A 27,287-nucleotide genomic window follows, 5' to 3' on the forward strand; every position below is an offset into this window, starting at 1 on the left:
ACACCACGAACACTAGGCCAAGATGGATGGTTCGGACCACGATGGATGGATGGATTGTTCATAGCAGTAGAAGAAGGATCATCAGAGGACTACCTGTTTTATGGTCCGGCAACCGATCGGAAGTTAACAGTGTGTGTCCTGCCAAGTGCTCAGTTCCCGTGCGCCAATAAGACCCACCTGACGGTTCCCCTCTGCACGCATATCCGCATATCTAGTCTCGTGATCCCGACAAACTCCCCCGGCACCATTTCTCAAACTCCATGCTCATGGTCAATGTTTTTCTGGCATTCAAATCACCAGACTAGGTCGCTGGAGAACCCTCGCTAGCTGCGTAGTTTATGCATGGCGATTGTCTTGCACATCCGCTGCAGTTCCTCCTACCGTTTGCTTCCGGCAATACTGCGGACGGCGCCTCTCGACGATGACGACGACGACGACGACGACAAACACCGGAAGCTTCTTCGGGTGAGGAAATGGTGGTCGCGGAGCGTTTGCCAACAACAGCACCATTTCCGCTCCCGGGAGTGCCTCTAATCCTGGCTGGTGAGGGCGCGGAACCATGCACACACACAGATAACAAGGGAACGATACCACTGACAGCGCCTTCAGCTACCAAAGGGAACCACCACCACCGCAGGATCCACGGAGCTTTGGAATTAATTTCAGTCGATAAATCAACCGAAATGAGGCGTATCTTGGACCGGATTCGTCGGCTGGGAGGGTTGCTGTTGGGGAAATGCTGCTCTTGTGCCGTGGAAACTGATCCGGAGCTATTATTCAATTATAAAGTAGCTCGGTCCGGGTGTCCGCTGTCTCTTGTCCCTTTCCCAAGGGTGGTTTGATAAAGAGTTAGCTGATGCTAGGGTTTCGGGAAGAAGGAGAGGACCTATTTAGTGGGTTCCCCTTTTCGGTGTGGACCAGCGTTGGTCGTGTTAGTGCGACGTTAATTTAAGGCAGGCCGCATCATGGCATCTCTTCCCAAAGGTACGTTCAACGAGCTTTAAGAACCGGAAACCACGCTTGCTATGCGTTGTAGAGGCCACCGATGCTGCATGAAGCGGTACAGAACATGCACACCGGACAGCGGCATCACGTCTTCGTGAATTCACATGCTTGGAAAATGGATTGACTCCCGGATTCGGATTCCTGGCTGGTGGTTCCAGTTGATAATTTTGTTGCATACCGGGCTAACGAAGGCGACACTAAACACAGTGCTACACACCGACACCGACAACAAAAGTCAAGATGAGACATGCGAAGCCATCATCATCATGCATCGTACCGAGAGAGAGAGAGAGAGAGGGCATTTCGGTTGCGAATGTCTGATTGTGCTGGATGGTGAAAAGCATGAGAGAGTAAACATTTACACAGTCTGCGCCGTTCTCTGCGAATCTGCTCGCCTTGCCAGACTGTCATCTTCGCTGCGGAGGTCTCGAATCCGGTCGTCCAGCAGAAATCAAGTACAAAACGATTCGTAAAACAGGACGTTCGTCGAACGCAATTTGCGCACCCTTTTGCACCCTTTGACCGAGTCTCGACGGAGACAAAACCCTCCTCTCTGAAGGTTCTAACGCGACGGTGCGCTTCCGGTTCCGGTTCGGTCTGTGGCTGAGTCAGCAGTCGGGCCAGGACGCTGATGAGAGTTGTTCTTAGATAATGGTGGTTAACCGCAAACATTTGCAACATCGAACGGTGCTAACTGACTCGACTGCTGCTGCTGTTGCTGCTACTTGGGATAAACCCGCAGTTGAAGGAAGGCTTCCGGGTTCCGGAATGCTCTGAGGATAATGTTTGATATGCAAATTTAACAACTGTTTTCTCTCGTCCCAACGTGTGAGAGAGAGATACAGAGAATGGGCGGTTGAAATCAAACTTCAGCTGCTGCTGCTGCTGCATCCTTTATCATCGACACTTGCGGTCTGCTGAAGGAGGAGTATCGACGATAATCGCACCGATCGGTGCTGCTGTTGCCAGTTGCCAGTTGCCAAAGTCACCTCTCTTGTGGCGACTAAACGGCACCGTGTTTCGGGTCAACTGGCCTCGGGGCTTCGGGACGATATTTGACGTGGTAACTGACTTCCAGTGAAGCTCGGTGTCTGTTGGTTAGATACCGAGCAAGAAGGACGATAATTTTCCGATAGCGACCGACCGAGGAAGCCTCCGGTGAACTTCTGGACCTCGGGTGCTGGAGGTGTATTGTTCGGTTAAATACTGTACACGGACACGGAATCGGTGTGCGTCTTGGTCAAGGGTGGGGATGCTTTGGAGCGAAGGCTTACGACTAACAGATCAGATCAGCGTTCCGATGAGCACAGTTGATTGGCATATTAAACCTATTTAGTGTTCGTCGGCCGGGTGTGCTGCCGGGTGATCTGTTGAATCACCGATTGCACGAGTAAATATCCGTTTTGTTTATCATATTTCAGATTTAGCACCTATTAAAGCCTGTTTCGTTATGAAGCATCTTGATGTTGCAGAAGCAGAATCACACTGTTTACACTTTGTCTTTGTTGGATTTGGGTAAGGAAAGAGCGGTCTTTAAAGCGCTTGAGAGGTTTAAATGTAGAACAGCAATATTGGAATGTCCACTGAGGCAACGTGTTATATGGTCTTTGAAATCCGTTCCAGTTTAGAACATTTTTTGTGTCGATTGTGAATAGATTCTTCCTTAAGATTCTTCCGTAAATCAATGAATTAGAATAGCCACGAAGCGAGAGAGAGAGAGAGTGAGGTAAAAGGACAACATCTGAATAAAGAGGGGATATTAAATTGTTATCCCTACTAATCGATTGACAAGCGCCACGATTTAATCCGCTTTCAGCAAATGCCGTCCTTTCAACTAAAGAAACTAAATTTCAACCAACATGGCACGACAGCGCTTGCCATTGTCACTTTAATAATAGCTCCTGCCTCATTTCTAAAGGAATAATGACCTAACATAGTAGATGTGATGCTAATTTATTATCGGCATGAGTACTGTTCTGAGATAATCAATTTTAAGGCAAATGATTGTATGACTATTATAATTTCGAATTATTTTCTGGTTTCACTAGTATACGAAGACCCTCTTCGTCCACAAGAGTGTTAGCTCTTTTTGTACACTATTGAATGTGATTCAAATTAAAATAATCCAATCACAAGACTAATTAAATTCGTGACTAAATGGTTTTGAATTCTGTTGGTAGAAGTTTGTATAAAGTTTCAGTTCTGATATTCCCTAATTGGAACTTATGATGATAAAAAAAGGATTTAGTTCTACATACTAACTAACACATTGTACTTCTAACTAACAATGGTTATCAAAATGCCAACGCAAATGGAACATTTAACAATTTTATCCACGTAAAACTACTGGAAAATCCAAATTGAATCAACATGTTATAGGATTATCATCTTTTCATTCGTAAAATATTAACATTTTTGCAAAACAGATAATTCTAAACCTAGATCCCCATTACACGGAATTGGCTAGATGTTTCCGTTTTTTGAAGTTACTTTATGCCGACCAGCAGCTTGCTGATAGAGTAATCCTTCGTTTCCCCGGATTCGTATCAATGATAAACAGTATATAATGGCGGGAGTTTGTTTGTAACATAAAACTCACCGCCTCCCTTCCCTGCCCTTCCCCTGCCCTTCCCGAGATTTGATTAACATTGCAATCAATTGGCTTGTTTGCTTCGCTTCGTGCGATGTTTGTGTGCAAGATTTAAGATATGCCCGCTCCGTGCGTCATTACACACTACCGTAAAATCCCACCGGTGAAAAACAAGAAAATCTCATCCTAGGGCACGGGAGGGGAGGGGAGGCGGGCGGTTCTTTTTGGTTCACATCATTCAGACTAATTGATTCCTTGCCTTCTGCCCCGCGCCTGTCGTCCGCTTGTTGTTCGTGGCCTCGCCGCAACAAACCACCATCCACGCGGCACGATGGGTCCCATCGGCACCTCCAGGGACCGCTGTTATTATTTGGGATGTTGTTTTGCAGCTTTTCCATCCCTCCCCCATCCCAGCCTCGCCCTTCCTTGATGGTTCCTTATCCCGAAGCCCGAACATACTGATGAAACCGAGAGATTAATTTACAATCACAGCAGAGGCGCGAAACGCCATTTAGCCGCATTAAAAGTTTTCCCCGGGAAATGTAACGTTCGCCTTAGCAACGACCTAGCGCACCGAGCCAGCAGGAGGCTACTACGATGGCTACGTGGTCCTGTGCCCTGTTTTTTCCCCTATTTTCCCACACCAAAAGTCCCCAAAGCACCAGAGTGCGAGAGAGAGAGAGAGAAAGAGAAAGAGAGACAGAGAGGCAGAGAGCACAGTTTTCAATAACTTCTTGGCTACTGTGACCGTTTACGACTTTCTGAGCACACTATACCTAGAGAAGGTCCAGTGGCAGCATGTGAACACAGGCAACATTTCCATCCATCCGAGTAGCATGTGAGCGACGAGGGAAGCCTTCCCTGGAGGCAAGAAGGAGAGGCCCCAAAAGCCATCGGCACCAGCAGCAGAAGCAGCATCATCTCTTCTTTGCAGTCGCCTCGCTGGTTCAAGATACACTGCCTGAAGCCAACACGCCGTGGCCGTGTTTTTGATCGAAACCGACGCCGACGTCGCGGTCCCAAAAACCAAGACGGATGGGAAAGTTTGCAGAAGGCAGAACAGCAGGGTCCTTCCCTCCCTGTTTCCAGGGATTCCCCATTCAGGGCCCGGGCAGGCATGGTGGGGTCGTCAAAATTTTCCACATTAATTATTAGCGTCAGCTGCTTACATTATCGGTGGAGCGTCGAGCGCGTTTCATCTCATGGTTGATTTTTGTTGTGAATTCGTGCCTTGGCCACACACACCGAAACAAGCGCACGCATGCCAGCAGCTCCTGCTTTTGATCCTTAAGCACAAAGTCCCGGGCAGCCGCCCACAAGAGCTACTATGCACCGCCGATAGTTCAGCGGCTCGGCGCCGTGGTCGTTGCTGTGTTTACACTAGGACGATTGTGTTGAAAGGTTGAGAAATTAAATTACATTTAAATTCGCCGAGAACCGTCGAGCGCGCTTGTTGGTTGCTTTTGCGCGGCGGGGAGTGAGGGCAGGAGATGTCACGTGCCATCCCCTTCTCCATCATCCCCTCACGACACTGAATCCTTACGAGAGTGATCCTTAAGCACCTCTGAGCGAGCTCTCAAGTAGTTGGCGAAGTGAAAACCTAATTTACCATCCTGGCGGGGCGGGGCACGTTGTTGTTGGTGGTGGTGGTCGCAGTGAGTTTCGTGGTGGATTACCGTCTTGTGCTCTTCAGTCTTTGGGGGGCGATCTGGTGCTGCTAACAGGCCACTTCTGGCCACTGGTGATAACTCAATTTACGAGAGCAACTATTGGTTGCTTTGTTGTGTGCGCGAAAAAGAATGCATGTCAGAAGAAGGCGAGGTGATACATGATCTCCGTGTTCCTAGCAACAGTTAAAGGTGATCGAAGTAAGCATTACGTTACCGGCACGCTTCCTAGAATCAGGTTTCAGCATCAAGCGCATCGCGGGCGAGTGCAATCAATTGATGCACAATCGTGGAAAATTAGTAATAAACCTTTCCCTAGCGGACCAGGGACGTATATCGGTGGTCCAGACCGGGGGGTTTACTAATTAGCGCAGCTAATGATACCGCACACCGGTGCAGCAGCATATCGTGGATCGTGTTAATAATTTTAAACAACGAAAAAAAAACGCAAAAAATAAGCTGCAATAATGTGTGAAATAAGGAATTGATTAAACAACTCCCTGCTTTTTTATCATCACCAAACAGCCGGTTAGTCCTGTTTCATTCCGTTGCCAATCAACATCCCTGGTGTGTTAGTGGTGGTGGTGGTCACCTGGTTGCATGCGGTTACAATAAATCGAACGGGTTCCATTACTGATTGGGTGGCGGTTCGGGCTTTGGTGCAGCATAAAAATGTTCCGTATCAAGTGAGCATCGGGCAACCCTCTCTCCTCGTTCGCGCCCCGTTTGATGCCGAAAGGTAATCGCATCAAAAACGCATTCACTCTGACCACGCCACAACCACCACCACTACGGGCGGGCGGGCAGGCACGACTGCTCTCGTTGGTGGCAGATGGTTTGCGATAATTACGGTCGGGTATTACGTTTTAATGATACTACTATTAGGCGGTGGCTGTGGCTCTGGCATCATCGGTGAGCAGCGACTATATCGGTAGCGCCCGCGAATGGGGGAGAAAAAAGGGTTCTAATGATGCTATCGCTCGATCTCTCGCCTTCCCGGCGGTGTCTTAAAGGCCACTTTCAAAGGAGAAGGAGGAGGTGCGCGAGGTGAGAGATTTAAAGAAAATAAAAGCAGATTGGCAGAATGAGTGTGATTAATGATTGCGTTGCTTCGTTTGCTGCCGTTCGTTCAGCCGGTTAAATTCCCCAATTGCAGGCGCGTCCATCGAACCCATCCGGGGGGGGGGGGGGGGGGGGGGGGGGGAGCGTGAGTGTGGAATCCGGGCCCCTCCTCCCTTTCTTCTTCTCCCTCACTTTGGGCCTCTCTCTCAATCTCGATAACTACTTTGCGGGCTGTATGATTTATTAAGAATCTCCGCGGTTTGAGCGGATCGCTTCGGTAAATGGGGTAGCGATTAGACATGCTTCGTCCGGCTGGCTGGCTGGTTGGCCGCAATACCTTTAATTAGGCCGCGGGTCGATGGATCGTATCAGGTTGCTCGAGAAGATTCTCGGCTGCAGTCAGTCAGTCGGTCTGTCGGCGTTTGGTGACCATTTTTCACGAAAACGCTTAAGCCTGAGCCCGAGAGAAAGTATAAAACGGAGATGATTAATTCCGCTGAATATAATTCCGCTCCCGCTGGGGGGAAAAGAATCACAGTACGGAGGCATCAAAACTGATCCCTTCCGGTGCGAGAGGTATCCGGGGTTTAGCGTTGCCCTTGGAAGAGGATTTCCGATCGGACAATCGTGGGTTCGTGGTTTTGTCACCGGATGGGCCACCATCTTTAGAAGCTGTTTTAACGGTGGGTGGTTTTTGTTTTGTTTTTTGGGACCATCTTCTACGGGCCATCTCGCACCGGGGGAACTGATTAGCGATGAAAAACCTTTGCCACGTCACGGCCCTCGTTCCGGGGTTTTGCTGCTGTTTTTTCTTTGGCGATTTTTCGCAACGGGCTGCGCCCGAAATGGTAATAAAGAACCGGGGATGATGGATGAAGGTGCTGCTGCCGCAGATTGTACCAAATTGTTAACCGAACGGCCGGGATGGGAGTAAGATAGTGCGAAAGGTGCGAATGAAGTAATGCATAATTAGATTAGGGCGCGATCGTTAACTTTTCCTCCGTCCATCCATCCATCGAGCAGTGGATCGGTTTCTGGCGGGCCACATGAAACCGCATCGTTTGACTCTCGAGTTGATTTGATAAAACCCTCAATTGAATGGAATCTCATTGCGGAAAGTTAATGGAAAAGTTAGGAACCGCTCGCGAGTGTCCTTTTTTTTTATTTCGGTTTCTCTCTACGTCGCTCTCTCGCTTTCTTTCTGTCTCTCTTTGCGATAAATGCTATCCAGCTATCTGGATGTGCGAGTGTGTGTATATAGCAAAAAAAAGTTAAGATGATTTCAATGACTATATCAACATCTATATCAACATTATCAACACTTCACACCAAGCACGCAGCATGCGTTATGTGTGTGCATGATGAGTAAGGTGTCTAGTACCAAGAGTTGCATCATAAGTTCCGAGACAAGATGCTGCCACCTCCTTCACCCGCTGGCAGAAGTCAGAACAACATAAAACTGCCTAAAGCCAATCCCCGAAAGAGAGAACTGTGGCGTCCGTGAACTGTCCGTGGTGACATCGAAAGTTTACGCAATTACATAAACATCACCACAAGTCGTCTCGCTGCTGTCCATCGTATCTTTATTATGTTGTCAAACAACATAACGCCACCACAAACTGTCGATGCCGATGCTGCCGAAGGTTGCAGGTTGCAGGTGGCACCACACTATTGTTGCCGAACGGTTCGTCTTCGAGTGGTTTACGACCGACAGACTTCAATTCCAACATCTAGCCATGCTCATGATGATGCTGATCAGTGCCGGTTTTGAAGTGTGCCACACCGAGTGTTACAGATCGGATCATAAATCAAAGGGGGAGGGGCGAACGTTCCGTCGATCGGTTATCGAGCTAAATGCTAAGGTAAACACGGAACTCATTAGATTCGTCAATCATCCGGCCGTTCTTGGCCGCCGGTTGCATCGGTTGCGGCATCTTTATTTTATGCGACAGGCTAGGACGCGTCATTGACGCCGGGTTTTTTTGGTTGCATAATCCGCAACAGCTTGCCGCATGCACTATTGGCCCCCCCGTTGGCTTTTGCTTTGGCTGCTTTCGGTGGATTATGATGGTACGCTTCGGAAGGAAGGAGCCGCCGAAAACATTACGCTTATCATGGCGTGTTGATCGGTAGTGCTGCGACGGTGCACCGGCAGCAATGATGGCGTGCCGCGTGCCGTATCGCGAGCGGATTTGCCACAAGTTGCGCAAGTGATTGCGGTGGATTTGCGACGATCGATTTATGGGCAGCATCATCAATCATTCGCTGCGCGCGGGCTCGCGCGCAAATCCGAACCGCGAAAGGCTTCCGGACACTCGAGACAGGGACGAGGCACGAGCCACCGATTACCTGCTGCTGCTGCTGCTGCTGCTGCTGGTGCGGTGGTGAGATTGCAGTAAAAAAACATGATGCTGCGGGACCTTTTTGGCAGCATGCCGAAGGTCAGGGCAGGGTCTGTGGTACCGCACCGCAGGATCGATGCATTGCATTGCGAGTAGCCAGGCGCCCGGCGCCCGGAATTTCGTATAAACAAAATAAGGATGTTCAACTGTGTAAGAGATCGGATCGGAGTGCATCGGTCGAGTCGGATCGAAACGAAACGAACCACAAAGATTCATCAATCTTGCCCAACCGATCCATAAATAACCGGTCGCGGTACTCCCGAGCACTCGATAGAGAGTATCCCTTTCTCTCCCTTCCCTTTTTCGCTTTGTAGCAAGTAAATTGCAATCCATCTTTGTAGTTGATTTGTTGCCATGATTTTCATAATAATCTCTTGCACCATTGCTCTGGTGGTGGTGTGCTGGTGGTTTCCGAATAATAATTAAAAACCATAAATGCGTGCACGCTGTCGTGATGGTGCTTGATTGCACTTTAATTGTCGAGCATCCCACCACCACGCCTTCCATCCCGTGGCGAGGAGGAGAAGAAGGAGAAAGTTGCCATTCAGGATCGCGGATGAATGGATTGGCGTGAAAAGTTCTAAATTTCATTCCACATCCTCCACAGCTCGTATGGCGTGGTTTCAGGGCGAGCGAGCTAAAAAACAGTTAATTTGTTTTGAAACGAAGCAGGCGCAGATTGGTGGAAAAAATCTGCATCCGATCTGTTGCCACCATTGTTGCTGCTGCTGGTGCTACTGCTACTGCTCGTGAGGGTGCTATTGCTGGATAAAAGTTTTTAGAATTTACCATTCGAAGGGTTTTTTTTCGTCTCTTCTCTGCTTCGCATCCCATTCTTTGCACCGTTCTCACTATCGTGCCTTCGTGGCTTGGTTGGTAATGTTGATTACATTTGCATTCGCCAGCATTCTATTTTGTTGTGCATTAGTTGGGTGCGAACGGTGGTGCGCTCGATGCAGATGTGTATGCACTTCCCGAAACAGTATAAGGCACCAGCTGCAGCTACTGAGCGGAGCCGGAACAGTGCAGCATAATTACGACGCTTTCATTTCTAGCTCGCTGGCTGATGCAGTGGACTGGAAATGGTCGAACTGTAGAATCCTTACAGTGCAGCTACAGTCGTGGAAAGCGTCGTAAAAGGGAGGAAAAACGGTCGGTGAATTTCTGGCAAATGTTTCTCATTTGTAGAGAAATTCCGCTTTCCTCGCTGCCCAAAAAAACCCCTGCTTTCAGAAATTGACGCCAGCCAGCGACGAAACTCATCACTCAATCGAAGTTAGTAACGGACGGACTGAAGGAGGTGACTGGGGTGACCTCTAAGAAGGGAAAACTCCAAGAGGGAGAGAGAGAGTCCCGGATGTTTGTTCGCTTACAAAGCGAAGCAAAACATCGATCGCTCCCATTAATCATCGGAATTCCTTGGCTTTCGTCGTCGTTCTCGTCCAGCGTCCTGGTTCCGCATTACTTTGCTGCTGCCGTCGCGTTCAAGGTGACGCCCCCGTGTTGCCCCGTTATTGGAACACCCTGGCGCGTCCTGGCCGTTCCGTTATGGTTCCTGGAGTGCGCATTTATTTAGCTTTTCTTTCATTCCCGACCGGCTCGGCCACGGCCATCGACAGTCTGACGCCATCTGTGACGCGAGGTTGAAGTAAAAGGAGGAAAAGGTGCGCCACTCGAGAGGTGACAGGATGCGGATGCGGGTTCTTTCGGTCGTTATTAGTGATAAGATCGATTGGTCGATCGTTTCGGGCAGGTTGCGCCCTCCGCATAGTTGGAAATATTATTATTTTTTTCCTATCATTTACTTTCCGCAAAGCGCAAAAGGAGACTTTGGAGAAGAGATTTTTCATATCTTGCTGCATCGCTCTAGGAGCTCGTTTACGGCAGGAATGGTGGAATCGGGGGTTTTGCAATATTTTCCAATGAATTCGAAGGAAAACCCTGAATGAGTCGGTCGTGAAGAGTCGGTGCCGGTTTGAATGATGATCCTTTGTTGGTTGCTGCGTAGAGAGTCGCAAGAGGGGAATAATTTTCTTTCGCAACATCGTGAGAATGACCCCATTAACACCTAATTCATGATCGTAAATCACCGATAAGGCCGTTACTGGTTGTGCTGAGCGAAGCAGTAAACGGCTATAATATGCGCTCAATAATCATCCAAATAATCCTTCGTTGGTACGAAGGGTAACGACTTCGTTTCTCGTATTTCTTTTTTCTTTCTTTTTTGGAGTGTCTTTTTCAGAATAGAATAGCATTGCGAAGAACAAAGGACACACCTCGCAATACGCGCATGAAATTAATGCCTTTCTACTTAAAGATATGTGTATGTAAAAGAAACGTACAGTCGTACGTCGAAATTAATGAGTCAAATATGTAAAGCTTTGGGTGAAAAGAAGACAGATTTACGATAATAGCTGTTAGTTTACTTTAGAAGTACCATACTATCAAGTATCCTACTATCTTGTTGGTTCTATCACGCACACCGTTGTACATCGTTTTATTTAAATTCGGAAGAATCCTTTACCAAGTGCAAATAATTTTTTAAAGACGCTTATCTAACTTCTTTTGGCTCAGTTGAAGAATATTTAAACAAATGATTTTTTTTTATATTAAATGTGGGAAATGCGTCTTTTCTGGGAGTGACATGATCATTAAACAGTAGATCAAATACAAACCCATAGGAAAACAAGAACAAAACCTAGAAACAAAATGGGTTCTTTTCCACTTGGTATTTCTATTCTGCGTACTTAGGTTTTAATTCTTAGAATAATCTTGTATTAAACATAATTACTGCTTATACTTTATATTGCTAAGAAGTAATGTTTCGATTCAATTGTTAATTTCCCAGTAGCTCTGTTTAGCACGAAATCATCGAAGGAAACACAATTCAATTCGCCAAAAAGGTCTCAAGTTTTGTTTTTCTTGTGCAATCATTTGGAAAACCCTTCAAAATTCATGGGAAACGGAAAACATACTACGAGCCCAGAGGATTGCTTACGTAGATATCTTCCTCCGTTCCTTAGAATTCTGCAGAAACCATGCTCTCGGAAGGTGTGGAATGAAGCATTTAAACGTTCCAGCGAAGATTCAACATCTATTTTTAAAACACCAACACGGAAAGGATTAACGACAGATAGCACCATCCCCCAAGGGTCGGGGCCTGAGCGCAATCGGGCGCGACATGTGCCATGTTCATCAGTGTTTCAGCGCAACAAGTCGCTGATAAGCATGTCAACTACCGGGACCGGGACCGGTATCGGGCCCGTTCGGTGATGACAAGGCAAATGGAAAACGAAACGAAACGACAAACGCGCGGCGCGGGGCTGTCGTTCGGAGTGGTGCTCTGCATGTGTAACACAAGAGCCCTGACGTCGGGGAAAAAACGCCCGATTAATCAGAAGGGAAGGAGCAGAAGCAACACAACATCACATTCTCTGTGGCTGTGTGTGTGTGTCAGTTCATGTGTGCTACAAGTGGAAGGAGCTGAAGGTGCTTCGTGGAGCTTTTACTTTTCACTTTAAGCTTCGCTATCACTGCGAACACGTCACCGATGGAGCCAAGGACCAACCAACGAACCGACGAGACAACGGTTCAGTAACGCTCCCCCCAACCAGGAATTAGCGAAGGGGTTTAAAAGGGCAAACGGCTTCGGCCTTAAAACTTTGCTGCGTTCCCAGAACCCTTCGTCCGTTTCTCCATTCCTCGTGCGTCGTTTGCTTGATTGATGAGAAGATGATGATGGGTTAAGATTTTTGGGCTCCAAACACTCCGCCTTTCCTTACACACACACATACACACATCGCTGCGAGGTGGAAAGTTTCATGTTTAGGCAGAATTAAGGATTAGCGTGCAAACATGGCACGGCACAACCTGTGTTTAGTGTTGCGCGTTTCGCGTGAGGGCGCTCGAAAGGATTCTCCACCACGACCTTCTCCCTCTCTTTCTGCTTATCTGCCTGCTGCAGGCAGACGGAAAACGGACCTGGTTCTGCGTTGGTTCTGGGGAATTTCTCAATTTCCCAAATTAATGGTTCACCTAAAATTAGGAACTCAGGCAGGCCGTTGGCGAAAGCGAACGTAGGCCGAGGCATTTTGGTTGTTTTTGGGGGAACGTCACCATTTCGTTGGTTGGTTGGTTTGTTTGATTGGGAGCCAAATGGTGTCCCCGATCGCGAACTGGGCACGATAAAATGTCGACGTCGTTTTATGGCGATGGTGATGGCGCACCGGTGGGCACTCGCACTGCAGTGGCCGGCCATAAAGCCAAACCAAAAACCAATCCAAACCATATCTAGTATGTGTGTGTGATTGCGTGTGTGCGAACATCCGAACATCAGGACACCACTCGAAGCCCTTGGGGTGTGACAAGCCATACTGACACTTTTTGTGATCCGTTTTTGGTTCCCCTTCGATCGGAAAATTGGCATCGGATGTGTGTGTGTTTGTGTGAGAGAGAGAGAACAGGTCCTTAACGACAGGAAACGAATGCCGGCAGTGAGCTGCATCGGTGAATCCGGGAGCCTTTTCAGCTACCAATAGTACTACTATCACTGCTGCTGCTGCTGCTGCTGCTACCGCTACCGCTACTGCTACTACTTTGTACCAAACGACCAACGGCAGTGGCCACAGTGTAGGAAGGATGGAGCATTCGGCCAGACAAATTATGGCAAAACGGGAACGGCCGGAACGCGAAGGCGGAAGCCAATGATGCAATTTATGGCCTTCTTAAAAGCGGCCAGTAAAATGGTTGGTAGCCCCCAGTAGTAGTAGTAGCATCATCATCGCATCGCGCTCGTTGTCGGACGGACGGGGGGACCGGAACCTTTCCGAGGCATTATTTGATCTAGTGGATGCCATTTAATGTCCTTCGAACGGTTTCACTGTCCGCATATGCTATGCTCGTCGTCGTCGTCGTTGTCGTTGTCGTCGAACGGGTTGTTCTCGATAGCTTATCCGCTAAGTGTTTTCGAGGACATTCAAGAGGGTTCCTCACTCGCTCGCGAGGAAGTGGAAAACAGGAATTTATGGCTCCATCAAACCCGTACAAACGGACATTTAGCTGGCTGGCTGGCAGGCTGGTTGGTTGGTTGGTGGACGGTTTGTTGGCACGCGTCGCTCGCTCGCAAGGATGAGTCGCGGGGTTTTGCGGAAGGAACTTGCTTTTCTTAATTTAATTCCGTTATTAATTTTTCCATCACGATCATGAACTGACTCAGGAGGAAGCCACCGAACTGTGCGCCACTCGGTGGATTTTGCGGTGTTGTTGGCCACAGGCCACGTCAGACCTGGATGTCGATGCACTTAATGCACTTTTCGCTAGGCCAATCGTAGCCGATGTCCGGTGGAAATCACAGACGTCAGTCGAGCTTCCATTAGTGTGTGATAGAGAGAGCAATATTGAGGTCGATTATCCGCAACTGTGAAGCGGGTGTTTACCAGGGAAACCTTTCACGTCACTAAACAGTTTTCGATCTCGAGTGCTCTATTTCTGGTACGAGGTAAAGAGATCTTTTACCAAGTAGTGGATACTCTTCACATGATATGACGATTGATGGAGAGCGATTCTGTCTCCTGTCATCTGGATTTATCTATCCGGAAGGCGTATCTCACGCTTTGGACAGTTTCGATTGAATAAACAAATGAAAAGCCTGTTAAATGAAGCACACATTAATGTTTGTGTGTGTAACGCGTGTTACCGCCAGAAGGCGTAGCACATAAGTGAGGACGTGGTGCGTTCCACGTGCGTATCATGCTGGTTTGTATCTGGATAATTTAATTTTGTCATATTAAAAACTGACAAGCGATGGGCCCGGGAGTCGTGGCTCTCTGTTAACCTTGGAACGCATTTTAGAACACGGCACTGGGAGTCGTCGTGTCGTTTCCACTTCATCGCTGGTGCTTCTTCTCCGTGGCCGTGGTGGTGCTTCTGTTCGTCGCGACCGACCAGATACCCTCACTTCGAAATTCAATTCGCCTTAGGCTGCCTTAAAGTGGTGTCCCGTCGTGAGTCGCGATGAAGTGAGCCGTTCGCCGTCAGTTCTGATGTCAGGATTAAAGTTCGGTTAGACAGCTTTCGGATGTAAAATGTGCTTCCTTGGCTTTTGCTTTCCCGTTTTTATGGCGTCGAACCAATGTAATCAGTAGGATGATTTGTTTCAGCCGAGGTTTGCTTTCGAATCATTTAGTTTTATGTGCAACATTTGGTAGAGCTCCGAACTGTTTGTTTGCATTTTGTTATCAAAACAATTTCGAGAAATACAAATGTTCTTCTACATGAAGTCCGTGTAATTCAAATAGTCCAAGGGACAAGGCTTTCCATACTTCCCATTGGAGCAATCTCTAACTAAAATTCAATGAAGCTTATTTTCCTGACTTTTATGTCTATCCTTTCCTTATCAATTTTATTTGAATCCAAGGGATTTTGGGTCCAAAACATATGGAAAAAATAGAATCCTCATAACTTTAGACGGCTGTTTTAATTTTGATGCATTTTCGATTTCATGTATCTGGCAATAGTAATGACATAAATTTTGTGACAATGGATAGAGCCCCTTCGTTCAGATCATATCGAATAAGGCGGTTGGTTTTATGTAAACTATATTTTAATAGAAATAAATTTATGTGAAAGCAATTACATAAATGCTGCGATTAATATGCAAGCTCAACCAGATGGAATTTACATGATTGCGCCAAACAAAACATAATAGCATCAACTCACAGTCTCGACCTTCATCGTCGCTGAATAATGAATAATGATTATTGACATACCAATGATCTTATACGTTATTTAGGAGCCAGAAATTATATTCGGATCTGAAAAAATTATGGATCTGTTTTTCAGATGAAGCTCAGAAAACTTTTTAGGACAAGAATCTTTTAGTAAACTTACACAAACATAAAAGTGTAGTTAGTGTAATAGTGTAATGTGCAATAGATGGAATATGGAAATGATATTGTGATTATTATTAATCTCATCACCTAAATTGATCGTCATCAATCGTTGATGCAACGAGTTCCATTGTTGTTGATGTTAATAATTCATAAGTTTTCAACAATTCAAACCCCACGCTGTGTGTAAAACTATCAATGTTCTGTTCGAATAGTTATCCAGCGAATCCATGTTTAAATTTGGTTTAATTCTTTTGAGGTAAAAGCTCTCCGATTGTGTTTCAATTGAATTGAATAGGATAATTGAAGAGAGAATTCTTTCTATCCTATAAGTAGGTTCTCTCGGCTTAAAGTTTTCATTTGCAAGAAAAACATCCAACACTTTCCCCTTAATGCAATCGCATTAAGCTTTATGTGCTTCCAATGCGCCAGCTTAACGCAATAATGGCGCTGCAGCCTCATTAGCCTGCACGCGGACTCCTTATGTCCAAGGGATCCTTGGCTGCTGCAATTGATATCCCGATCGTATGCGAAACACAACCCAACCATTAGCTTCGGTTCGGTTTTCTGGTGTGGCAAATGGCCAAAAAGTGCAGCGAGAAAGAGAGCCCAATGGACTCCGAAGACCGACCCGAAGGGAGTGCAAGTACACCAAGCGATGGTTAAGTTTTTCCGCTCTCAAGAACCCGGAACGACCTGATGCCTTTGCCGGATTGCTTTGGAGGAGGCAGGTTGTGGTTAGTGTTATAAATTAAAAAAAAGTCCCTCGCACGAAAGTTCCGTGCCCAGAAAGCTACGTCCACTGTCTTTTGCCTTCCCTCCCTTCCTTCCTTCCTTCGGTCGTTACAAATTGTAGCGTCTTCGGTGCGTTCGGTGCTGGTCGTTAGCGTAGAACCTGCAGTATCCACTCCATCGATTAGTGCAGAATCCAACAACCGGGACCAGGGGGAATGGTGCATAAATCGGTGCGTGGCGCGTGAGGCACTAGCGCGGTTTTTTTTCTTTTCGGGAGGCGACAAGCGGCGACGAAGGACAATAAATGGCATCATCTTGAGACAGTTGGGCGCCAGAGACTCGACCAGAAGAGAGGACCGAGCAGAAATTGATGAGCTAGTCCTCCATTGGCTGGAATTTAATGGCTGGCTGGCTGGCTGGCAGCTGCATCCTCCACAACCAGCCACATAATTCACCGTTGGTCGAGTGGTCCAGGAAGGTGGTCGGCCGGGAAGAGGGGAGCCGGAAAAATCAAATAAATAAATTTTCACTTCATGCAAGTACTTCATGCTCGATCGCTTCCGGCGATGTCGCAACCCGTGATGATGATGATGATGGTTTTGGCATTCCAATATCGTTCCAGCGTACCAGCCAGTGCCAGGTACTTGCCCTGATGTGTGTCTCCGCGCGTGTGTGTGTGTGTGTGTGTGTGTGTGTGGTTAACTGTTTGAGACGCGGTAGAGTTTGCGTTTCCCTGGTAAGAGGCCAAATCGTTTTCCGCAATTCCGACGCCTGGCGTTCTGGCGTCAAAACCGGAAACCGTTCGCCGGGTTGTCGGTGACATCGGCCACTGTGGTAGGTTACGAAGACAGCCTGCTACGCGCAGCATCAGCCAAGTGCGAAAGGATTGGTCTCGTAATGTCGTTTTCTATCACATTCTGCGAAGCATCACAGCAAAAGGGAGTGTGGAAAGTGGGCAGAAAGTGTATTCCCACAAATAAAAATGTCCTTCCGCCTTTCCTGTCCCAACCGGTCGGCACGTCTGGTGGGGTGGAGCCTGTCAATTGCTTCGATTGCCTTTCGGTAATAATATTTATGCAACATATTTCGCACCGGGCCGGGCCAGGCCAGGCCAGGCGGATTGTAATATTATGCTTCATTAAGTTTCATTCTCGCGTATCGGCTCCCCGATTTGGCATCACCGTATGGGATGGGTGGTGAGTGCTCGATCGTGCTTTGGCGACAGCGACAGCGACGGCTGTTTACAGTAGCTGCGAGGCAGCTGTGTACAGCAGCTGCAAGACGTGGTGAAGGCAAATGTTTCATTCGCTTTTTTTCTGGAAAAAAGTGCTCAGTAGCGGCTTCAGTCACGGAGACACACGTGGCATATACAGATCGACACACGCGATCGATCTTCTGCCATTCTGCCGGCTGACGGATTTAGCTCGCAGAGTACCGGGAAGGTGCCGATGGCCCCCATTTGCAGACCATCGCAATATGGAGAGGGCTTTGAAAGGGGGATTTGAAGTTCATCGTTCCTCCCACTGAGCCAAAGAGGGAGAAGCCTTGTCACCAAGGGCGACGGCGGTGGCATAAATGAAGGCAGATGAGAGTTCTGTGCTCCGAAAGTAAATTCTTTTTTTTCCCTCCCGCAGTCGCACGCTTATGAGTTGAATTTGATTTTGGTATTCGATTCTACGTTCGAATGCTAGCGCGTGTTGGTTGCCGGATTCGGCGCATGTTATGTTTATTGATTACCGTGCGTGTATAAACATGATTTAATATGTTTTTTGAGGGCTGAGGCGATGTGACACAGCACAACAACAACCTACGGTACGACGATACTACTTAGCAATACTGAACAAACATCACTCGACGAAGAGACCGCTTCGATTCGAGCGAACGCGTGGAGAAAAATTGAATTTGTATATCAATTGATGAATTCGATTAAACTCATACACGGATTGGTGCATTGTCATTGTCATGCGCATTATATTCGTTACTTTGTATGGAGTGGATTCGTTTGCTTATGCTGATGCAAAATATGTTGGAAAAGCAATACATTTGGTAGGTTATTGTACAAATGTGCGTGAGATTGAGCGCATGTTAGATACACACTGTTGTTCATTTGTGTTCTCATTAAATATTTTGCTGGTTATCCGTAGTATGACTTATTGGCATTATCGTAAGCTAGAAATCGTTTGACTTTTGACATCACGTTGTATGCTCATAATTATTCCGTTCCCTCTGAAACAGGGATCTTGCGGTGGATTTTTTGAATTCCTATTTAACAATTGAACGATATTCTCTTGTTTTCGCTTGCTGCTAATTATCGTTTGCGCTTATCATAATCCATTGATAAAGAAGAATTAAATACTTGATCTTCTTGGGACTTAATCAAACTCATCAATTTACCTTTCATCAATCATGTTAGTAATTTCCTAGCCATTACTATCATCGGTTAATTATTCCCAGCAATTTTTACTACCACTTGGTCATTATTACTGTTAATCAAGGGAATATACTATTTTAAAATGAAGCCTTTACACACTGCTGCCTCTTCGATTCACTAAAAATGTATTGCTGAAGACAAAATCACAAATTTAGACGACGAATTGTCATTGAATCCAAAAATAATAGGTGTGGGATAGTTTTTTATACAACCGTCCTCAAAGTTCATTGACTCAGTGCCTGTGCAAAAGGAGAACAGAGAGCACTGGGTTTTATATCCATTTTATATTATTAGAAATAACCTTGCATTCATTGTCTAAATCCGTGCATTGCAATAAAAACGATATGGCTTTGTTTGAAGCTTCTGCTAAAAGAATCCATAATAAAAGTCCGCAGCCAACGGAAGGACACCACACAATGTGGCAGTAATAGCGTTGTAAAAACGTCACAATTTAATAAAATAGAAAATGGATTCGCCATCCCGACGGTTTAAGCTGGTACCAGCTACTGCCGTGCATCGACGTAATTCCAATAATCAACCAAATTCCACCCCATCTGTGAAGTGGTGCCATACACTACGACCCACTTTTAATTGCCCGAACGAACGATCCGATTGATGGAGTGCAAATTTGGACATTTTCGGACCAATTTTCACCCCCCCCTCGGGGCCCATCACTGACAGGTTCGCACACTACTCCGTCATTATCCCCCGGTTGACCTCTCACCGGTGCTACATAATTATTGCACCGAGGGAATACTCTCGCGTGCGTGAGGGTGCCACTGGCGCCAAAGATGGCGTTATGTCAATCGCAAACCGGAGGTGGCACATCATCACCATCGTCATCGCCGGAGTCGTAGTCGGCGATTGTGCAAGGGTCGTGGTCATTGTCGTGCTGGATGGATTGGTCCGGATTTCGGATTGAGTGGCTGTGGGATGGACGGAAGGGACGGATGAGCTCACGCTTAATGCTCCACGCGTTGTGTTAGCATAATTTAAGAGCGGCAAATGGTGATCGACGAGCAATTTACATTCGATCAGGGAAGGAATTGGCTTACATAAATGTGCTGTAAATGACGTTACAGCTGCAAAGCATTTGACCAGCAACAGCAGTAGCATCGTATTGCTTGTGATTTGTCCAGCTGTGGAGAGTGCTCCGAGGGTGCCCGAGTGTGTTGATTGCAATAAATTGGTTTCGTGGATCGTTTTCGCGTTTCGCGAGGTTTGGAAATTGAAATTGGCGAGATTCAAAAAACATGTTTGAACCTTCCTTGGGGTTGGTCCCGACTATCGACATCGCAAAATGCTGTTGAGCAGATTAAGATTAGCTTTCACGGAGGGAGAGGAACCGCGAAGTTCCGATCCGGTGAGGGTGATTAATTTTGATTTTACTATCGACCGGGGCAGAGCGTGGTCGAACCGGTGGTCCTCCGGCGTTCGGTTCGGTTCGGTCGAATGGTGTCAGTCCATGGGGCACTTACCTTGGCTAATTGAATTTCCACTCAGCCCACTGTCGACCCCCGACAGCGATGACGGTGGCTGTAATTTGTCCTCCATTTCGCGCAACCGCGACGTCAGGCTCTGGGTGTGCATGAACAGGAACAGTGTGCACGAGATGGCAATCAGAGCCACGAGTTCGGCGTATCTGGTGAGAAAGGGAAGAGACCAAAGAGAGGAAGGTTTGCAATAAGTTTTTCGGGGGAAATGCTATCATCCGCTGCACCTGTGCGTGAGGATGGGGATGAGAGGGCACCAGATCTGGTGAGGGATCTGGTTGAGATTGACACCAACAAGCAGCATCAGCAGCAGCAGCAGCAGCATACGCGCTAATGGTTGTAATGGGATGGAAAAACTAATAATCCTTCATGCTCGCAACGGTGGCCTTGGTTGCAGGGTTTGGCCAGGGGATTGCCACGCTACTGATTGCCACCAGCGATGACAGACACCACGACGACAACAACGAGGACGACGAGGACGGTGTCTGGCGTGATTTGATGGCCGGGTTCTGCCGGCGACGGTGATGAGAATGGTAGAGTGTAATTCGGTTGACGAGTGTTGAGGTATTATCGTTTAACTTTTTTTTTCGGGTTTTTTTTCTGCAAATGCTTTATCCAGAGACCCTCATTTATCAACGGTGATGAGCTTGATGCCGCTTTTCACTAGCAACAGGGTGAAGGAATTCACGTTCGTTCGGATTGTAAACTCAGGTTGACAAATCTGTTTCCCTTGTGAAGCTTTCCTAATTTAATTTAGGTTATGTCCACGCTGCCGGCCATGTTTGCTGTGCACAGATTGCACTGCAAACACGTAGCAGAGTGAGTTCTGTTGTTGCGAAAGCATTTTTTTGGGATAAAAATACGCTCACAAGGTGTAAGCATTAGGTTAAATCTGATCAATTGTTAATGCAGCAATCGAATTCTGGTTGTTATGTTGGATTGAAACGAATAGTCTTTCAATAATGATTCGGGGATAGTTTGGCAACTGACTCCACTCCATTTCCACATCACTAAATATGACCATCACTAAATATGATGCAGTAAAGCCATCGTTATTGTTGTTCTTTAGAATAAAATAAAGGAAAATTTAGCTGCAAAGCTACCAAAAATTACACTTTCAAACAGATAAAACGTCCATAAATTGAAAGATTGCCCCTTAACTAACTAACATTATCACTTGGAAATTACTGTTCTTATTGTAAGATGCAAAAAGAACCGGTTTTTGTGGTTAAAAGTACCTAGTTCGTGTTCTTAATTCCTTCGTAACCACAGTTCTGTTATAGATAGAAATTTCTTTCTTATCCTGTATTAGAGCAGAGTGGAAATCATTTATTCAAGGAATGTACTGGCTATGAAAGAGTTTAATGCCCAATATTCGTTGATAATGTAATGGTCTGACCAAGTGGACATGGTCATGGTTAAACATTGAAATGTCTGGTAAATAGAATAAGAAGTGGCAGAGAATCGCTAGAATATTTTTGATTTATAGTAAGTATTAGTCGGCAACATGTTAGCAGCACGATTTGTAAGGATATTACTGGCGCAACAACAACAGTTCATAAGGTGTTTCGAGTATGAGTTTGAGTGATTTAGGACAATCCATCAAGAGACGAGAGCTATAGATGAGAAAAGCTTTGAACGCATTAGCCGTACACACAGGTATTGGAATAGTTTTAAGTCATTAGATGGATGAGGATCCGTGACGCTGAAAGGAAATTGGCATGAAAGCTAGGTCAACCGATGACACCTCAAGTGCTGTCACCAGAGATCACCATCTTGCAAAACATTAACATCTTGCCAAAAAGGTGAACCATCGCTTCTTACCTTCATGAGATGCAGAGTGCTTTTTGTCAAATGTGAAACTAAATTATGGGACAAGTAACTGTTAAAAGTGAACGCACCGGCCACCGTTGCAAGGATAAGGAACAGGAGGAGGCAACCTTTCTGTGTTTCTCTAGATGGTACTGAAGATGAGGTGAACGTCAAACGCTGACATTTCTGTCTGCACACCAGTCCAGGCGAATGGTTGTTGTGCCAAACTAATTTGCAGCACACAATACAATGTACAACCCCGGTGCCGTTCACGGAAAGTACAGGCGGCAATCTCGCCGACAATCTATTCGATCTCGACGCTCAACTCCGCGAAAGAGATACACTTTTAACAACTTTTGCATCCCCGGTTTGGGGCAGCCGCAACAAACGGAAACCCTCAGCGCAAAACAACCGTGCAAACAACATTCGAGCTGTTTGCTGTTTGTGCGATGATGGAGTGCCTTCTAAAACTAGCGTGTCAGTTCCTCAGATCAGCGCGCGACTTTCACTTTCTAAGCGTCCGTGATGCTGGGAGATTTGACGGGACGGTAATATTGGGGGATGAGATGATGGTGATGGTACAGGCACCGAGGTCGACACACGTCATACGTGGTAAAGGGCCGCATTGTATACCCGATGGTGCTGCTCCCATTCGAATACCAGGAATTTTCCCCTTTCGGAATTGGCAGATTCTTTCGCCAGTTGCATCAATGATCCAATCCGTCCGTGAAGAGTGCGCACCGATGGTGTAAGCGGATTTCCCCACCCCTTTGGAACCACAAGGTTATTCCCTAGTTCAGGCACAACAAGCGGAGCAGAGCGTGGCAGACGCAACCGCAACTCATCCCCAGCCAAGCGTCGAGCGAACTCGCTCCCTACATCACAGTGACACCGGCGGCGGTTCCGTTCGATTCTTTTGCTCGTGAGAAATACCGACCCCGAGAAGACAATCGGTACGGCATGGCCTTGAAAGATGGCTCCCAGATGGATGAGGCTACATGCTACACGCGACGGGATGCCGCGGCTCGACCATTAGTCGGATGCGCCCGCCAGCCTGCCACGAGTAGAACAAGTTCAACGGACACCAGCGAGCGCGTTTCGTGCATCGTGATTTGAAACACTTAATTGAATTCCATTGCATTAGTCGGGTGAGACGAGAGTGAGTGTCGCAAGCAGCGGCAGCATCAGCATCATGGTCAGTAGAAGAGTGGTCAGACGTTTAGACAATGAACGTTTGGTTCGGATGTTCACACGGATTCCACGCCTGCAGGTTCTCGGTGACGCCCAGAAGATGTGTAGCCACTAAACACTTCTTATTCATATTCCGTTCGCTGTAGTTGCTGTCAACAGTGCGCTGAGTTTTCGCAACCAAAAAAAACGGAAAATGAAGTCAAAATTAGTCTCGTTAACATGCCGTTCAGCTAAACGATAACGATCTGAACACAATCTGAAAGGACATTGAAAGGCGTGGAATCATCTGCTGCTTGCTCGCGATGCCTAAATAAATACTTTTGACTCATTTTCCGCCATTCCTACCATATCGACGGAGGTCATGGGCTATGGTCATCCACCAAAAATCCCAACTGCCAGCTGCGGTCTATTAGCTCTAATTTGGGTCCATTGGACGTTTTGTGTTTTTTTCTGGCTGCATAATTTCCCATGGACATCGCAACCAGGGGTCCATGCTGGTGCCTGTAACCGCATCGCATCGCATCGCATCGCGCCATCTCATGTCGCGCCGGAACCGCGATCTAATCTGTTGGTACCGTGCACAATGCTCACGACGAAGCATCATGTTCCGGACAGTGGGGGAGGATGGGGCCCCGGAGGCGACCTTCTCTTCGTGCACAAGCGGATCTAATCTGATCGGAACCGATCCATGGAACGGATCGGAGCATAAATAAGCTGCGGTACCTCTGCGGTGGCTCTGGCCAGCTGGCTCTGGCCAACATGCTGCATGCTGCTCTTCGCCTCGTAATTGGTCGCAACCCGGGCACGTGGTCGGTGACCAGCAGGAGGAGGAGCAGGCGCTAGTGTGTTTTGTGCAGCATAAATGGGCCTGTAATTTGCCCGTTACCGTTAACTCTGGGCACACTCTGGCGGGGTGTGTGTGTGTTTTTCATCTTCTTCACCGACCCAAGTCCGAAAGACCCTTTGTTTGCCTTTCGATGAGGGGGTGAGAACCCGATCGTTCGCTTGTGGCCGAGTCTAATGAGCGGCAATTGGAGCTTTTTCCGTTTTACAACTCAATCCAGATGACTTTCCTCGGCGACTTTCGGTAACTCCGCTACGCGATTTGATTAGACCGAGCTTACACGACCGCTCTCGCGTTGATTTAACGATACTGTCAACGTATCAACGTATACACCACGTTGTGTCATGTTCTGCTGTGTAAAACATGCTGATTCATCGTACAGTTTATGCTATCTACCTACTGCTTTCGATCTTAAGCTTCGGATCTAAGAAACTGTAGCACATATGTGGTAAAGCAAAAAAGCCCTTCGAGGAGCGTGCCCGTGTCCGGTACTTATGAAAGTTTTGGAGCTGATTTATGTTTGAAGGGAATGTTACAAACATTCCCTTCCTCCGAAAAGAAGCACCAAGAATCATTCTTTGGCTGGAATGGGTGCGGAGTATTACAAGTTGACGCGATTGAAGTATTATAAGTTGATAAGTCGCTTTGCGGTACTCTCCGTAAGCCACGTGTAAGAACGCACCGTAACGCATCTAAGGGGAAAACGGACTGTTGAAGCATTTTTTTGCCTTTTTAGTATCTTCCTAACTGGCCGGTGCTAGCTTCGCGCTGGGATGCTTTAATTATTTTTAAGCTGCTTTGGTATCGACCAACTTTCGATTCCTGGAGGCTGCTAAACTTGAGTTGAAGCCAGGCACAAACAAGTTTTCTCTGCATTTCCCCCGGTACCCGAGTAAGTAACTAGTGGAAGCATCATCTGCATCATCATCGTTTCTGTAGATCAGTTGAACGATAGAAAAAATAGAGCGACAGAGAGAGAGTGAGAGTGAGAGAAGAGCGGAACTTGTACTTAATTTCGGGTTCTTGCTGCGCTCTTCCTAGTTTCGTCGTGCGCCATTTTCACTTCGGAAAGTCTGGCGACCGTCTTGCCGGTGGTGCCGGTCATCAAAAAGAAGTGCAACATTATAATGTACTTCATAATTAATGGAAAATCTACAATTTTTATGAAAATGCTGAACGCTTGGAACGCTGCCTAGAGCTAGAAAGAAAAAAAGAGCAGCACCTCGGAGAGTCGGAGCAGCAGCCGATGTGCCAGATTGTGCCCGATTAAGTAACACCGGTTAATGCAATGTAACTACTTAGCGAACAGGTTAAAAGTTTGACGCGATGGCGACGGTGACGGTGAAGGCACGGTTCGTTCGCCACGCTTCAGGTCACGCTCTAGGAGGGGCCTATGCCAACTATTTCTTTTCCAGCAGCACCAGCAGCAGCAGCAGCAGGTTCCAGTGCAATAATTAACAAAGTTTCCGGAGCGAGAAAGTTCCATCTTGCTTTCCGGGGGGAGCAGCCGGGAGCCACAAGCCGGCCGCTACGCTGACTCTGTTGCACCGTTGGCCGTTCGATTCGTTTCCGGTCGCGAACGGTAAGGCGTTTGGTAGCGGCAACAACAGCAACGACAGCGGAAGAAGCTGCCTGCCGATTGGGGGGTGGCAATTGAGTTGTCATGTCTGGTTGTCGTTACGGGCAACGCTGTCGATCAGCGCAAGTGGCAAGCGCCACGAAAGAACGACGAAAGTCACGTGGAGCTACTTTGATGAGGGACGAAGAGAGTGGTAGAAAAAGCTGCACGAGGATTGCACCAGAGGTCACTCGCCCAAAGGGTTGGTTGTACAAGTGTACCGCTGGCGGCAGTGTTACGCGGTTGTGAAGACCCAGGCCAAGCGGAAGAGCCGGTATGTTCCAGTCATAATTTTAATGACCTGCTGAACCCTCTCACTCTTTTTCACCGTAGACAGGTGACTCTGAAGGATTACAAACTTCAGCTGAAGAGAAGTTATCGCAATATACCAGACAGGCAGGCATTCGGGAGAAAGTCATGAATGGTGTTGCTTTGCAGCGACGCAACTCAACACAACTAGCAACTAAGGTATGCTGTAATATTGCATCGCACTGTGAATCTACGAACAGTCATCGCGCTGTTACCATGGCATCACCGTTGCACTTTTGTAAATTAGAAAAAAAATTAAAACCGGATTATCAAAGCAGAAACGGTGTCCCCGAGCACACATCCCAGGCAACGCAGCATGGGGTTTGGGCGCTGTTGTAATATGATGGAGTAGCAGCGTGTTCACAACCAACATCATCTGGGACCAGCTAATCCGTTTTGCGAGAATTTAATTTAATTTATCTACGCCCCAGCAGGACGATGCAACTGACGTCATATAAAACAATCGGTCTAGATGAAAAGTATTCCCTGAACGACCGTGTGTGATGAATATATTCGTAAAACCTATCTACACTCATCAGCGCTATGGAATGGTAGCTGTTGATGAATAGTACATGTTTTGTTTTCGGTTGGGGCATTGATGATTTCACCGAAACATAATCGGTTACTGATTAGATTGGTGATGAAAACGGGGCAGAAGGACATGCAATTGAGCGCTTTAAAAATGTTTAAAGTGGAACTGTTTTGATTCACCCCCGTTGCGCTCGTTTCGAGTGGATTGCAATGATGATTTCTGCTTCTCAAAACCTTCGCATTCGATTTAACTTCTCAAGATCCTAAATAAAAAAATACCCAAAAACAACCACCTTTCGCCGATTCTAGCACAGTGGAGGAGCAATTGAGCTTGAGTGGATGAGCTCTGCTACACCATTGCCCATTTTCTCAGCCTTTGGCGTCACAACCACCAGCGGCTCCTGTGAACCCTGCGGTATTGTTGGAATCATTCGGACGCGCGTTGGTCTTGAATTTAGTTCGTTCGTTTTATGGCTTCGAATGGAAACGGTTTCGGACGGTAACATTTCCCATCCAAAGGCCAACCCGTGTCTGCTTGTTCGTGTTTTATCTTCCAGTAGCGGCGCTACAGAATGATAACTGCATTCAGTACCAACACCACCACCACCGCCACCCAGGCCCATGACCACAGCGCGCACATTGTTGTCTCTCGAATCTGCACGCAATGCGAACGACTGTGTTGATGGGTGTTGCCGGTGGGGGACTGCAAC

The 27,287-nt window shown here is 47.1% G+C and overlaps 1 protein-coding gene across 1 annotated transcript in view; it reads right to left on the minus strand.

Annotated features, from left to right (window-relative positions):
* LOC125956571 (heparan sulfate 2-O-sulfotransferase pipe) overlaps positions 1 to 27,287 on the minus strand; it is a 111,128-nt gene that overhangs the window by 18,734 nt on the left and 65,107 nt on the right. The window contains exon 2 of the mRNA XM_049688596.1: positions 20,254 to 20,421. Coding sequence (XP_049544553.1) covers positions 20,254 to 20,421 — 168 coding nt within the window. The remainder of the gene's footprint in view (positions 1 to 20,253; positions 20,422 to 27,287) is intronic.

Source organism: Anopheles darlingi, chromosome 3, assembly GCF_943734745.1.
Source record: "Anopheles darlingi chromosome 3, idAnoDarlMG_H_01, whole genome shotgun sequence".
Classification (NCBI taxonomy): Eukaryota; Metazoa; Arthropoda; class Insecta; order Diptera; family Culicidae; genus Anopheles; species Anopheles darlingi.